General features: G+C 49.8%; 3 protein-coding genes across 4 annotated transcripts; all 3 read right to left on the reverse strand.

Annotated features, from left to right (window-relative positions):
- Positions 1-5109: 5109 nt before the first annotated feature.
- On the reverse strand, positions 5110-6822 carry LOC112875611 (dnaJ homolog subfamily B member 9). 2 transcript variants are annotated; one of them, XM_025939524.1, is made up of 4 exons: positions 6434-6822; positions 6126-6291; positions 5799-5911; positions 5110-5642 (listed from the first exon to the last, which is right to left on the reverse strand). In XM_025939524.1, the coding sequence occupies exons 1-4, from the start codon at positions 6755-6757 to the stop codon at positions 5427-5429; spliced, it is 819 nt and encodes a 272-aa protein (XP_025795309.1). In that variant the 5' UTR covers positions 6758-6822; the 3' UTR covers positions 5110-5426. The 2 variants fall into 2 exon arrangements, with proteins under 2 accessions (XP_025795309.1, XP_025795310.1); XM_025939525.1 differs by having other exon boundaries at positions 5799-5893; positions 6434-6820.
- Positions 6823-7020: 198 nt separating this feature from the next.
- On the reverse strand, positions 7021-9905 carry LOC112877720 (hsp70-binding protein 1). Its single transcript, XM_025942076.1, has 6 exons — positions 9566-9905; positions 8967-9109; positions 8749-8799; positions 8431-8652; positions 8216-8318; positions 7021-7763 (listed from the first exon to the last, which is right to left on the reverse strand). The coding sequence occupies exons 1-6, from the start codon at positions 9652-9654 to the stop codon at positions 7226-7228; spliced, it is 1146 nt and encodes a 381-aa protein (XP_025797861.1). The 5' UTR covers positions 9655-9905; the 3' UTR covers positions 7021-7225.
- A 443-nt stretch (positions 9906-10348) lies between these two features.
- On the reverse strand, positions 10349-11037 carry LOC112876509 (cyclin-dependent protein kinase inhibitor SMR4-like). Its single transcript, XM_025940637.1, has one exon. It carries the CDS (start codon positions 10903-10905, stop codon positions 10645-10647), a length of 261 nt encoding a protein of 86 aa, XP_025796422.1. The 5' UTR covers positions 10906-11037; the 3' UTR covers positions 10349-10644.
- Between the last annotated feature and the right edge of the window lie 1067 nt (positions 11038-12104).

The following is a 12104-nucleotide window of genomic DNA, read 5'->3' on the forward strand; positions in this document are numbered from 1 at the left end:
TGCCAGGTGCTAGCAATTGTCTCCTTTCTGAAGTAATGTGAAACATATATATCCACAGGATGTCCAATATCTGCACAAGCAGCCATTACATGAGAACAAGGTAAGTGCAGCAACTTGGGCCTCATGCATGAGCAACAACAAGTTCCATCGAACTTGAGAATGCACTCCTTTACAGGAGTTTGACGTCTCATGCCATGTCGCGCCCTATCTTTAGGAGATACCTCAAACTTGAGCTCCTGTGTTCCACATTGCCGTACATGGTGTAGCCGGGCGCTTTCTGCCTTCTTAGTCATGTATTCTGTTACCTTGAATCCAAAATTTCTGTCTGGATCTCGCATGTATACCTGATTTTTATTGAACCGCTCCCGAAAGTAATCGGTACACCCGCGGACAATGAATTCAACAATTGCAACCAGTGGAAGCCCACGAACACCTCGCAGCACCCAATTGTAAACTTCGGCGAAGTTGGTGGTCATTATACCGTATCTTGCACCATCGGTATCATAAAGTAACGCCCACTTCTCCTTAGGTTCATTCTCAATCCATTCAGAAAATTTTTTCACCGCTGACCCAGATCTTCTGCGAGTACGTGCAGTATCTGTTGGCAAAGAGCACAAAGCCTCTGCTTCATCCTGTGCAGTTATGTTTTTTGATGCGTCCTCGGCTCTTTTCTTCCCGGTCAGTTCATCAAGTTTCTGCCACTGCTTGTTAAATTTTTGCTGATTCATTCTCCCTGCAATCCGAAGGCCAGCTACATCCGTCATCTACGACAAGATGACTGAAGTCGCTGCTTACCCAATCTTGAGGCACATCATCGTCGTCATCAGACGAATCGGCATTCATTGCTTCATCCAATTCACGTTCTTCGTCTTGCAGCTGTTCAACAATAAAGGGTATGTTCTCCCCCTCATCAGCCACGCATTGAGGTGCTGCGGTGCCACCTGCCTCAATGTTTGCCTCCTCGACTTCTTCATCAATATTTTCATCCCCCGGACCAGCTTCAATGTTTATCAAAGGAGGGTTTTGGTGCACACTGACAAGGAGTACCAGTGGCCACTGCCAATGACTTGCATTTTGCAGATAAGTTAGCCAGTCCTCGTTGCTTGCAAGTGGCATAAGCTCCCAGATCAAAGCGTGAGTGGTACGATTTATGACGCATTGAACACTCACAGTGTGTGTCTCCTGATTAATCCTTAGTCCCCTCATTAACCAGTTGCATAGGGATTCAAATGTCCTCTCGTGCGGTCTGGTAATTCCTCTGACCGCACAGTTGAATTCACTTAAATCTACCCCATTCGGCCCATAAATCACATTTCCTTCTCCGTAATATATACTGAAAATACCCTTCTCGGAAGACATATCTGTCAATCATTAATAAACTAGTTATACTACATATTAATACACAACGAACAACGATCCTAAATTTCAGCGACTCTCAGATTATATTTTACAGATTCTAAACTATTCAGATTATAAATTATACTAAAAACAAATGAAAATACTAAAACTATTCAAAACATAACTACTCTAACAAATATTTCCTAAATTATAGTTATTTTCAAGTACTTATATGGCTAGAACGAGAATATACCTCAAAATCGACGCGTGGACAGGGCTTCGCCGCTTCCTCTTCTCTCTTCCTCTTCTCTCTTTCTCTTTTTTCTGATTTTTGCTGGATAAAATGGCATTTTTGGGGCAGGTTGGGGTTTAAATAGCCGGTGGGGGGGACCTCCCGCCCGACCAAAGGGCGGGATGCCTCCCGCCCGACCAAAGGGCGGGATGCCTCCCGCCCGCTGAACGGGCGGTACGCATGGACATCCCGCCCTTTGGTTGGGCGGGATGCCCTCCCAGGGACCTCTTCGCAAATAATTTATTTGCGAAGAGGCCCTCGGGTGACATCCCGCCCTCTGGGTGGGCGGGATGTCCCGGGCCCCACGCGTCCCGCCCGTTCAGCGGGCGGGAGGCACCCATTTCCCTAAATTTCTCCAACTGGCACCCCTTTTTCGAATTTTGTTTTTTTTTTATCCCTTTTTTAAAAAAAGGTCGAGGGAAAGGGACATGACTGGCTTCACTTTCTGGGCCTCAGGAGTAGACTGGGCCGAGCTGACGCCGGCCCACGAGAGTACGAGACGCTGCCTCCCGCGGGGTCGGATCCTGGCACACGTTCCCGATCCGACGGTGTATGTGGCCCCAGGGGGTGGACGCTACCGGGGTCGGTAAACGAAACATGGATGCTGAGGGGTGCCGGGGAGTGAGAGAACGCGGTCGTCCCGCCGCGCCGCCGCAGCGCCCCCGAACGATGCAGCTCGACCGTCACCGGCTGGGATGTTCCGCCCCCGACCCGCAGCGCATGGGTTGCCGAGGGCCTCGCCGCGCCGGCGCGTTCTCGCCCACCGGACACCGTGGCACCGCTATCACCGCCATTGCTGCCGCAGGGAAGAGTTCCAGGAGACGCCTGGCGTATCCAATTTTACAATGTCTACCTAATCCGTTGCAGATTTGCTGCCGCCTGCATTGCTGATGCTGGGCGGGCGTGCACAGGGCGGTGTGCGGAGGCTCAATATGGGCGTGAAAAATGACGGCCTGGCATCCGCCGGAGCAGGCGACACCAGTGGCCGATCGAGCTCAGCCGGCCGGCCGGCAGCAGGATTGCCTCGCCTCGTCTCGTCGATGGAGCTCCTCCATGGCCGGCATCTTTACTCCTGCGGTGCGGTCATCCCGCCCAATTTTACGATGCGAAACGTACAAGCTTACTCCCGCCTCCACCTGGATCTGGAACTTTCAGCTCAACGCGCGCCTTGCTCCCTCCACAGCCGCTCCATGGCGCTGCGGTGCTTCCTCCCACTGAGCTGGTCCTCCATGGCGGCAAACTCAAAATCAGGAGCTCCGGCGCGCTACCTGGATGATCTCATCGGGATTATGGAGTTCAACGGAGACTCATGGGCTCCTCTAAGGAAGTAACCTTCCCGGCCCCGCCTACCTCCTGCTCCGACGGCAAATGCCCGATGCAGTTCAGACCGTGAGCGGCGCCGCACGGGGAGACGAAGGAGCTTCCCGGTTGGGTCCTTATGTAAAATGTCAGATATAATATTTACATAAGACCCCCTGATTTGGATCGCGAGGGGTATTTGTGAAAATATAAGATGAAATATTTTCAAAACACCCCCTTATTTGGTTCGTGATTATTAATCTCGATCCGATTTAGGGTCTTTTTGAAAACTTCCAGATCCAATATTTGCAAAATTCTCCTGACTCGCACGGGACGGTTCCCGGTCACCGACGGCCGTCGCCGGAGGCCGCTGTCGTCCACATTTTCCTTCGGTCAGGCAGGCCATGCCCTACGCCTACAACGAGCATCTGCGTCCGCGACCAGGGCCATCGCTTCGCCCTCCCATCAGCATGGCGGCAGCGCCCGGCTCCCTTCTCCACCGGCGGTGGCGGGAAGCTCGCCTCCTGCCCAGCAGAGGGCGCCTGAAGGCGTACGTCCCCTACAGGCCTACAGCTGCCGCTCCTGCGCCGCCGCCGGAACACGTCGCCATCGACATCCGGGATCCGGCCGCCGCCGGCACACGCCCCATCGCCGTCTGATCGCAGGGAAGGACTTCCAGTACATCCTGCGTCTGCTCAACACCAACGTGGATGGCAAGCAGAAGATCATGTTTGCCTCACCTCCATCAAGGGTATCGGCCGCCGCTTCTCCGACATCGTCTCCAAGAAGGCCGACATCGACATGAACAAGCGGAAATGGCTTTTGGCGTTGGTTCATGTAATGGAGTCCTCTGGATCATGGCGGTAAGGTCTGATGCGGGTGATTACTTGTTTGATTTGTGGATGGCTCTTCGGTAGTTGTTGGAAGATCACCCCATTTAGTCATGGATTCTAGAGGGCTAGTCTTTTTTTTTTGGATGTTAGGCCTTAATAAGGTTGTGTAGATCATGTTTAATGAGTAATAAACCAAGAATGAGTGGTGCTATTGCAGGGGTTGAATGATTGCTGTTGGTAAGATGGATTTACATAGGCTGATGATTTGGTGTTAACGATAATTTTCCTTTCCGTGCTTGTCTTCATCAAATTTACCTGTAAATTTTAGTTTAGCACACCTAATTTAGCAACTGCTGTACTGGGAAGAATAGGTCGTGATGAAGTAGTTGTAACTGCAGTTCGCTTCTAACTTGACAGGTGAAAATCCCTGCTAACTTTATCAGAAGTACACGCGGCAGTAATGCTTTCATTGTTGGTAATGAAAGTTTTTCACGCTTAGCTGTACAATCTTAACATACTGGAACTGCGGTTTTGATCAGTTACTTTATTACTTGTGAAAAATGTTTGTTTGCATTCTCTTCTGTTCAATGAAAAAACTGCCATGGTGTGTGTTTCGTGTTCAGTCGTCGTCAGCAGTTGTTTAGTGTATCGTGTGTGATCCATAGCGTAGCCGCATCGATCAGTAGATTTTTTTTTTTGGTTTCACTCGTTATTGCTCTGGATGAGTTTGTTTGTCTGAACGATCTGAACTGTGTGTATGTGATGCCGCTGTTAATTGCACATCTGGAATTTGATCCACCCCCCAAGGGTTTGGCTACTTGCATCACTAACATAGAACAGTTCTGAATAGAGTACCCAGGCTGCCTGGTCTACGCTGCAGCAGAACTCAATAGAGTAGCCCAGGCAAGCTTCACATCTTCAGAACTAATCTATGTTAGTGTCATGGACAGCAATGCAGAAACGCTGATGTGAAGATTTGATCCGCCCCCGAAGGGTTTGGCTACTTGCATTATGGCTTGTTTATACTCCATTTGATGGGAACATCTTTGGGTTCTTTTCTTTTTCCTTTTTCTTTTTTGGTTTCAGAAGAGGCTTACAATGAATCCCATTAATGAACTCGAATTGTTAACGGTTCATAACAGAAAAAAAACACATTCAATCTAATCTAAAATATAGACAAAGATACTAGCATACAGCATATTCGATTTAATTTGCATTCATTAGATGCAGTAGGAAGAACAAATATGCATTCATGAGACCACGCTGAGTCTCGGAAAAAACCGGGGCCACGATTCATGTGATCATGTCTAAGCAAAATTGTGTTTCACTTGAAAAGCAGAGAGCATATAAATATAAATGAACTATAGGTGGTGATGGCAGTGCACAACCTTTATTTTTTACCCCAACATGCGAAAATCAGAACTTTTTTACCCAAAAGTTTTGAAGGCACTCAAATATCTTATCGTTGTGCTTTCCGAAAAAAGCTGCAGCTAGGTATCAGCAACATTCATGAAAGCTGAATGTATGAGCGCATGAGCTATCAACTAGATCACAATCACTAATGAGCATCACCAACAGTTACATACAAGAAACAACTTTGTATGAACATGAAGTCAGTAGCAAAGCAGCAAGATCAATAAAGCTTTAGTTGCCACATCAATGGTTTAGCCGAGTCCAAGTTCCTTCTTCAGCTTCTCAAGAGCGGCCTCTATTTCAGAAACACCATCATCAAAACTGTTTGTTGACGTCTTTTCGTCCCTAGCATTTTTTGCTTGCCCTCCAAACTGCGTGTATGGATCATTTCCCGTGTTGCCACTAGGGCTGGAGTCATCAATCTTCAGTTCATTTTCCAGAAATTCTACGAATTCCTCGCCAATTGCCTGATTGACAAGAATGCAATAGAGGGTTTACATGATGACATTCTCCACAACCACAAGCTTATAGTAGCTGTAGAGTTATCCATGCTATATAATATTACACAGCGATTCTCAACAGTAACAGTTACAATAATAAATGTTTGAATAAAGAGAACTTACTGCCAATTCTTCCCAAAGGCTTTTAGGTTTCTGATCTGAATTTAACCCAGCTTCCCAGTTCTGAAATTCTGTTTGCAGATCTTTAAGGAATTCCGCTGCAAAAGGCACAACCACTATGGTCTCAAATTGTAGCGGAGAACATTTTGTTGAACTACACTAGAAAGCCTTATATCTCCACATAACAACCACTATGGTCTCTAGTTTCCAGTAGAATATTCGAGCTACACTTGACATATTTTGGTCACATTAATGATCAAACATTTAATGTAACCATATCCAAGGACGGACGCTGTTGATGAAAGCAGAAGAGGGGAGAGAATTCAGTACCAAATCCATAGAACGGCTCTTCTGCAGCAGTTGATTTGCTCTCCCTGGAGCTGGAGGAGGACCAAGACGAATCTGAACTGCTGCTCGCGTACTTGGATCGGCTCTCTGAGTTCATCAGAGTGTTGTAAGCGTGCTTGATCCGCAGAAACTTTTCCTGAGCGTTGGGCTGCATTGACGACATCCGCGAAGCCAGCGGTAAGCAGAGTCACAACTACCTTACCAGAATTCGCAAAGGAGATCAAACGTAATGCGAAGGGATAAGAGCGCGAGCAAGCAGCAGCGGTCGGGTCGCCAGTCGCCGCACGCACCTCCTTGTTGACGTCCGGGTGGTACTTGAGCGCGAGGCGCCGGTACGCGCGCTTAATCTCGTTGGGCGCCGCCGACGGAGACACGCCGAGCACCTCGTACGGGGACTCCCTCCGCCGGCCGCCGCCGGCCCCAGCGCGCGCCCTCACGCTCGCCCGCCGCCAGCGAGGCGCGGGGCCACGACAGGAGAGGCGCAGGGAGGGGGGCGAGCTTGAGGAGGCGACAGCCAGGCGGACGAGGGGAGGCGCCAGCGGAGCAAGACGGCAGCGGGAGGCGGCGAGTGGTAGGGGCGGACGCGGGCCGGCGCCCTGTAGCTGTAGCGCCATGGCGCAACCGGGGGACCGGAGGCAGAGGAGATAGCTTGATTTGTTGCCTTTTGAATGGCTTGCGACGAGCCTTCTACTGGACTGGAGCAGGCAGGATTACCAGCCGTCCAGATCAAGCGCCACATAGGCCCGGTGACAATCGGACGGCTATCCTTAAATAGCAAAGCGTGAGAACAGACGCTAGTTCGTCAACATCTCCACATCGTGGAGCCACAAATTACCATCGGGATTCAGGTAAAATCAGTCATGAGAAAGAATCGGAATTAAACCTTCGTGCAAAGAGAATTCATAAGTAGCATTAACTTAATAGCATCACAGAGTACAAGTACATTAACATCTGCACAAAGCAAACTCCGAAACAAAATGCAGAGCACATCATCAGAATACGACCACAGGAGTTTGCACAGGCAAAAAGTCAAAGACTTCCATCAGGTCTGCTATTTCAGCCTTTCACAAACGTGACTGAATCTAAGAATTGCTGTTGGAAGACGGCCCAGGGCCAAGCAGCAACGGCGGTACATCCTTCTTCTCGCTGCCGGAATCAGAATCATCTTTCGGAGAAGGTCTTGCAGCTGCCCATGCGCGAAGCGGCGGCTCAAACATCTTCCCTGCGACATCTGGTGGGGGTTGTTGGGGTGCGTCCTCTCCAGGGAGCACCACGAGACCCTTCTCCCTGAGGGACGAGGGCTCATTGTAGCATTCCTTCCAGAGCTTGTCCACCAGCTGCCGCTCCTCACGAGCGGCATGGAGATCGTCGGCATCCATCAAGCTGATCTCTTCGATTCGGCTCTTGAGGATGTCTTTCAGCTTGTCTTGGTCGGGTAGAGCATTTCCAGATGTCTTGTCCTGCGCCAACTCAAGGAGACCGCTTAATGCAGCTTCACGCACTAAGGAATCGTCATTGGACGCAAGGTGCATCATCAGCTTCGGAAGACCAAGATCTGTAGCTACGCTCCTGTCTGCCTTGTTGTTTTGCAGCAGGTATTGTATGAGATTGAGAGCTTTCCTGCAAGGATACAGCAGAACTATGTCATCAACATTGCAGTTGAAAAATAATTCCGCAAGCAGCGAATATTTCAGCCAATACCAATGATAAATTGGTCCAAGTTCAGAAAAATAGATAAAATGGCTCTAAAACAACACTTAGCATTAGAGAACATCTTGTACACCAAGCTCTCATGAGTGCACAGTACCATCAGAAGAAAAATTCAATACGACATGAGCACAAGTATCTCAATATAGTAATATGATTCAGTTAGTATGCAGCTGCCTGTTCATAGGGTGCCTATGTACTCTAGTAATATTTTTTGTAGTGAAGTGCCCTGTCAGATCACTCCATTTACCCAAATTCTATTGTCTCTAAGACACTGTTTAAGAATATGCAACAAAATCAACCAAATTGTGAATAAGTCCTACACAATGCTGGAAGTCCTGCTCTCCTAGTTATCATTGACATACCTCTGAAGTCTGGCATCATCAGAACCAAGAGCATCCTTCAATCCAGCATAGCCATTTCCCAGGCGAAATGCAGATGTTCCAGGCTGGTTATGACGAATAAGAGCTGCAAAACACAAATATATAGAGTTTATGTTAGCATGAGCAGGAGAGGATACTCTGTGCAATTAATTGCACAAGTCTGGCAAAGGATTATACTTATACAGAGTTATACTTACAGGATATGGCTCCTAAAGCTTTCGTTCGTGCATTTGTACTTGGATCTGATTTGAAGTTTGTCAGGAGGGGCTCTAGTCCATTGGATTCCATGACAAGTTGCTGACTCTTGGGATTGTTCTGCACAATTGTACTCACAACTTCTGCTGCCTTTGCTCGGATGCCAGCATGTGAATTTTTCAAGTAACCAAGTAGAGGATCCAACCCACCAATAGAATGTAGATCTGTTTGGATAATTGCATATGTGTTAGAAGGCATTCATGATGATAAGCAGAAAAAGCATTTACAAGGAAGACATTGATCTCAGGTACGAATCTTACCATTTGCCATGTCAATGGATTCCACATGCTCTTGTAGCTCATCCAACATATCTGAAGTATAGCAAGTAAATTGTTATTCCAATAATAATCTACCTGAATCGGCTACCAATTGCTGAACATATAAACATAAAGGTAAATAATTCACAACACTAGATTGGGCCTCTTGTCTGTACAACGATGAATCGACTCAGGAAGTATCAGCAAGCTCCAAACAATACCTTCAATGTTCTCTGGGGTCACACCCTGAGACTCCAAGATATCTTCTGGAGTTTTCATCACCTGAGTGATCTCCTTCATCCTCTGGACAACATCTACTGTGTTGGCTTGCATGGCCTCCATGAACCATTTTCTGTCTTCCTCGCTGCAGAACAGAACCAATGAAAGTATGAACAACACGAACATTCGATCCCATGTTGGTTTTTTCTTTTTCTCTGGTGATATGCATTAACACCCGATCAAGCATTTGATTATTACAGTAGTACAAACCATGATTCACACTTCTCTTAAGACTAAAGTACAGTAATTTTGACAGCAGAAATTAAAGCTACTAGCCACAAGAATCAGGAGAAGAAAATAAGTCACGCGTCTCTTATTTTAGTTTTAACGCATAGCCTGATAGTACAAACTGAGCATATGTTTGAACACTAAGGATCTGTTGCAACAGAACAAAAACAACGGGACGGAGCGTGCAATATTGCGGAGTAAGACAATCAAAAGCTATGCATATGAACACTAAGCATTCGTTAGGGTTTTGGCACAAGACGAGGACGAGCGCAAAAAGGAGGAAGCAGGGGATCCCGAGACGCGAGGAGCAGACCTAAGAGCGCGCGGCGGGTTGGTGCCGTCGCCGTGGGCGAGGCTCCACTTGAGCAGGCCGTTCCAGTCGGGGCCCCCGTCCTTGGCCATCTCCGTTCCGCTGCTGCTGCTGCTGCGCACGACGATGAGGGACGAACGGCAAAAGGCGATTGCTTCAGGCGAGATCGGTAGGGTTCTCTCAGCAAGCTGGCTCTTGCTCCGCTTTTATGGGGCGCCGAAGCGGCGGTGGAGAACTGGAGGCCCGGGGCTCCCCGTCGTCAGTCGTGGCGTCGGGTAGATGCGGCGGCGGATTCCGGAGTACTCCCGAACCTGCGGTGTGCGGACGCGGCTGGTCGTCTCCTCGACTCCTCCCGAACGTCTTTGGGCCGCTTAACTACACTTGCGACTTGCAGGTTTGGTTATTCGCGGCCCATTTTCGGTGTCTGGGCTTCTCTCAACAAAAGCTAAGCTTTGGCCCATCTAACTTTCTACTTTTCATTGGGCCGTCAACGTTGCACGCCTTACATGGGCCCGTGTCCTGTGTGGTGGTCCGTTCGAACCGATTCTTCTCGAGCTACGGCACAGAGCACGCCGTACGGCTTGAGCTGTAGCAAAGCAAGCGCGTCCTCGAACGTTCGTAAAACCAAAACGGAGGGGAAAAATAGCCATCGCAAGGCAGGCGCATTTGAAATAACGTTCCCTGGAATGCGATAGCACGCCACGAATTTGTGCAGTTTTCAGTGCTAGCCAAGAAATTTCATCTGTTTCTGGGAAAGGAAGAACTGAAAACAGGGAGGAGGGCCCGTTAGCTTGAGGAGGACATCTTTCGAACTCGACTTCCATCAACATCTACAAATTTTACATACACGTACAGACCGCATACACTGGCTGCACATCTACCAACCAAACCACTCCACTCCTAACCAACACCTACGTCCTAGCAGGATCACACGCACAAAAGCACCCGCGGCAAATGTTTGCACACCCATCTTCTCCCCAAAAACCCAAAGGCAAGATGTGCTGCCGCTGCCGCTGCATCCCTACGCTACCTTCCGTCGCTTGTTCACCAGCTCCACGGCGGCCGACGGTGCTTACGCAAATTCAGGCGCAGCTGGAGGCCGCATGCCTCCGCGGCGGCGCGAGCACGAACAGGGACTCGAGGTCCGGGGGCTGGAAGTAGCCGCCCTTGGGCGGCTGGCGCCTCCTACCGCCTCCGAGCTCCGGCAGCGGGACCGCCTTCTTCCTCGGCGGCGCCGCCGGGCACGGGGGCACCACGGGGATGCGGCAGTCCTCGCGCCTCGGCGTCTGCCACCCCTCCTCCTCCGCCACCATCATCTCCTCGCGGTGGTACTCCGCCTCCATCGTCTTCCTCCCGCGCTCCTGGCCTCCTGGGATGATTTGAAACAGTGTTCCCGTCTCGTCTCCTCGCAGCTCAGAGCAGAGCAAAGGAAGCGGTGGTGATTGCGATTGAGGCGCCCCTAGCGAGCTGGTGGGGCGGTAAATATAGCGGTGGGTGGTGACGTAGCAGCATCGCGCGAAGTGGAGTCCAGCGGCATGGCGGTGCCGTGCCTGGGTGGCTCCCGTGGGGGCGGGGCGTTGGATCCTTGCATGACTTGTGGGGACGAGGATGGACGGGGCCTAGCTGTCAGTGTTTTGTGGGCGTGCCACTGCCGGTGCGTAAGGTGGCGGGATGGCTGGGGAGAGTTACGTGTCACCCCAACTGGCCAGTGCGCGGGAACCGCGTCGGTCGAAAGTGGCGGAATGGTCTAGAGCTGCCGTCAGGATTCTTTGCACATTCCAACTGTGCACCCACCCTACTTGCAAGAAAAGACTTGGGCTGCCTCTGCACAGCACTGAAACCTTTACTGGTAAATCCGTCTGGAACTTTCCAATTTTTTTACTGTATGACACAACTGTAAATTCCTCACAGCATCAATAAAAGGCAGTAGTCTTTGTCTCTTTGATAGATAGAGAACGAAGGTAGCAAAAACCTCAATGTGCTACAGAAAGCTTACGTTTTGCCACATAATCGGAAGGAAGCTAGTTTCAGAGAAGCTGGTGGCCTACCACGATCCACAGTCCACAGGAGAGTGATGAGTATCCTAATCGCAGTGGATCCCAAGCAAGTGTGGTCGTCCAAATGCAGCCTCAAACATTGATTACTCTGGAGAAGCCGTGGATGGACGGATCACGGATAGACTAGAAAAATGGTACGGTCTCGAGCATATCACTTCGGTGCGTGGGCTCGCACCGGCAGACCAGGTTGTGGTCGGGCGGCGCGACACGTGGAGCCAGCCCATTGCTGGCCAACGAAAAGGTTGGTGCCAGCGTGGCACGGTCGTGTCTCCGTGGCACTGTGTCTCGCAGGACAGGAGTCAAGAGCGGAAATGAAAACTTCCAGCGCGCGTCTCGCCGTCTCTTCTCCAGCAGACCAGCTCACCAGGGCAGTCCAGTCGGTCCAGCAGCCGTCCGCCGCGCCACGACTAGGCCTAGCCAGAATTTTTTTAAAAAAAGAGTTAAAAAGAAATTTAAATTTAAAAAAAGGTGCCGGTTTGGGAAAT

This window comes from Panicum hallii, chromosome 9 (assembly GCF_002211085.1).
Source record: "Panicum hallii strain FIL2 chromosome 9, PHallii_v3.1, whole genome shotgun sequence".
Lineage (NCBI taxonomy): Eukaryota > Viridiplantae > Streptophyta > Magnoliopsida > Poales > Poaceae > Panicum > Panicum hallii.

Coding starts and splice junctions, on each gene's coding strand:
- LOC112875611 (XM_025939524.1), bottom strand. CDS start 6,757: ATGGCGCTACAGCTACAGGGCGCCGGCCCGCGTCCGCCCCTACCACTC. Junction 6,292..6,433: donor ACCCGGACGTCAACAAGGAG/GTGCGTGCGGCG, acceptor TCGTCAATGCAG/CCCAACGCTCAGGAAAAGTT. Junction 5,643..5,798: donor GCCTTTGGGAAGAATTGGCA/GTAAGTTCTCTT, acceptor CTTGTCAATCAG/GCAATTGGCGAGGAATTCGT.
- LOC112876509 (XM_025940637.1), bottom strand. CDS start 10,905: ATGGAGGCGGAGTACCACCGCGAGGAGATGATGGTGGCGGAGGAGGAG.
- LOC112877720 (XM_025942076.1), bottom strand. CDS start 9,654: ATGGCCAAGGACGGGGGCCCCGACTGGAACGGCCTGCTCAAGTGGAGC. Junction 9,110..9,565: donor AACCCGCCGCGCGCTCTTAG/GTCTGCTCCTCG, acceptor TCTGTTCTGCAG/CGAGGAAGACAGAAAATGGT. Junction 8,319..8,430: donor AGCTTTAGGAGCCATATCCT/GTAAGTATAACT, acceptor TGTGTTTTGCAG/CTCTTATTCGTCATAACCAG.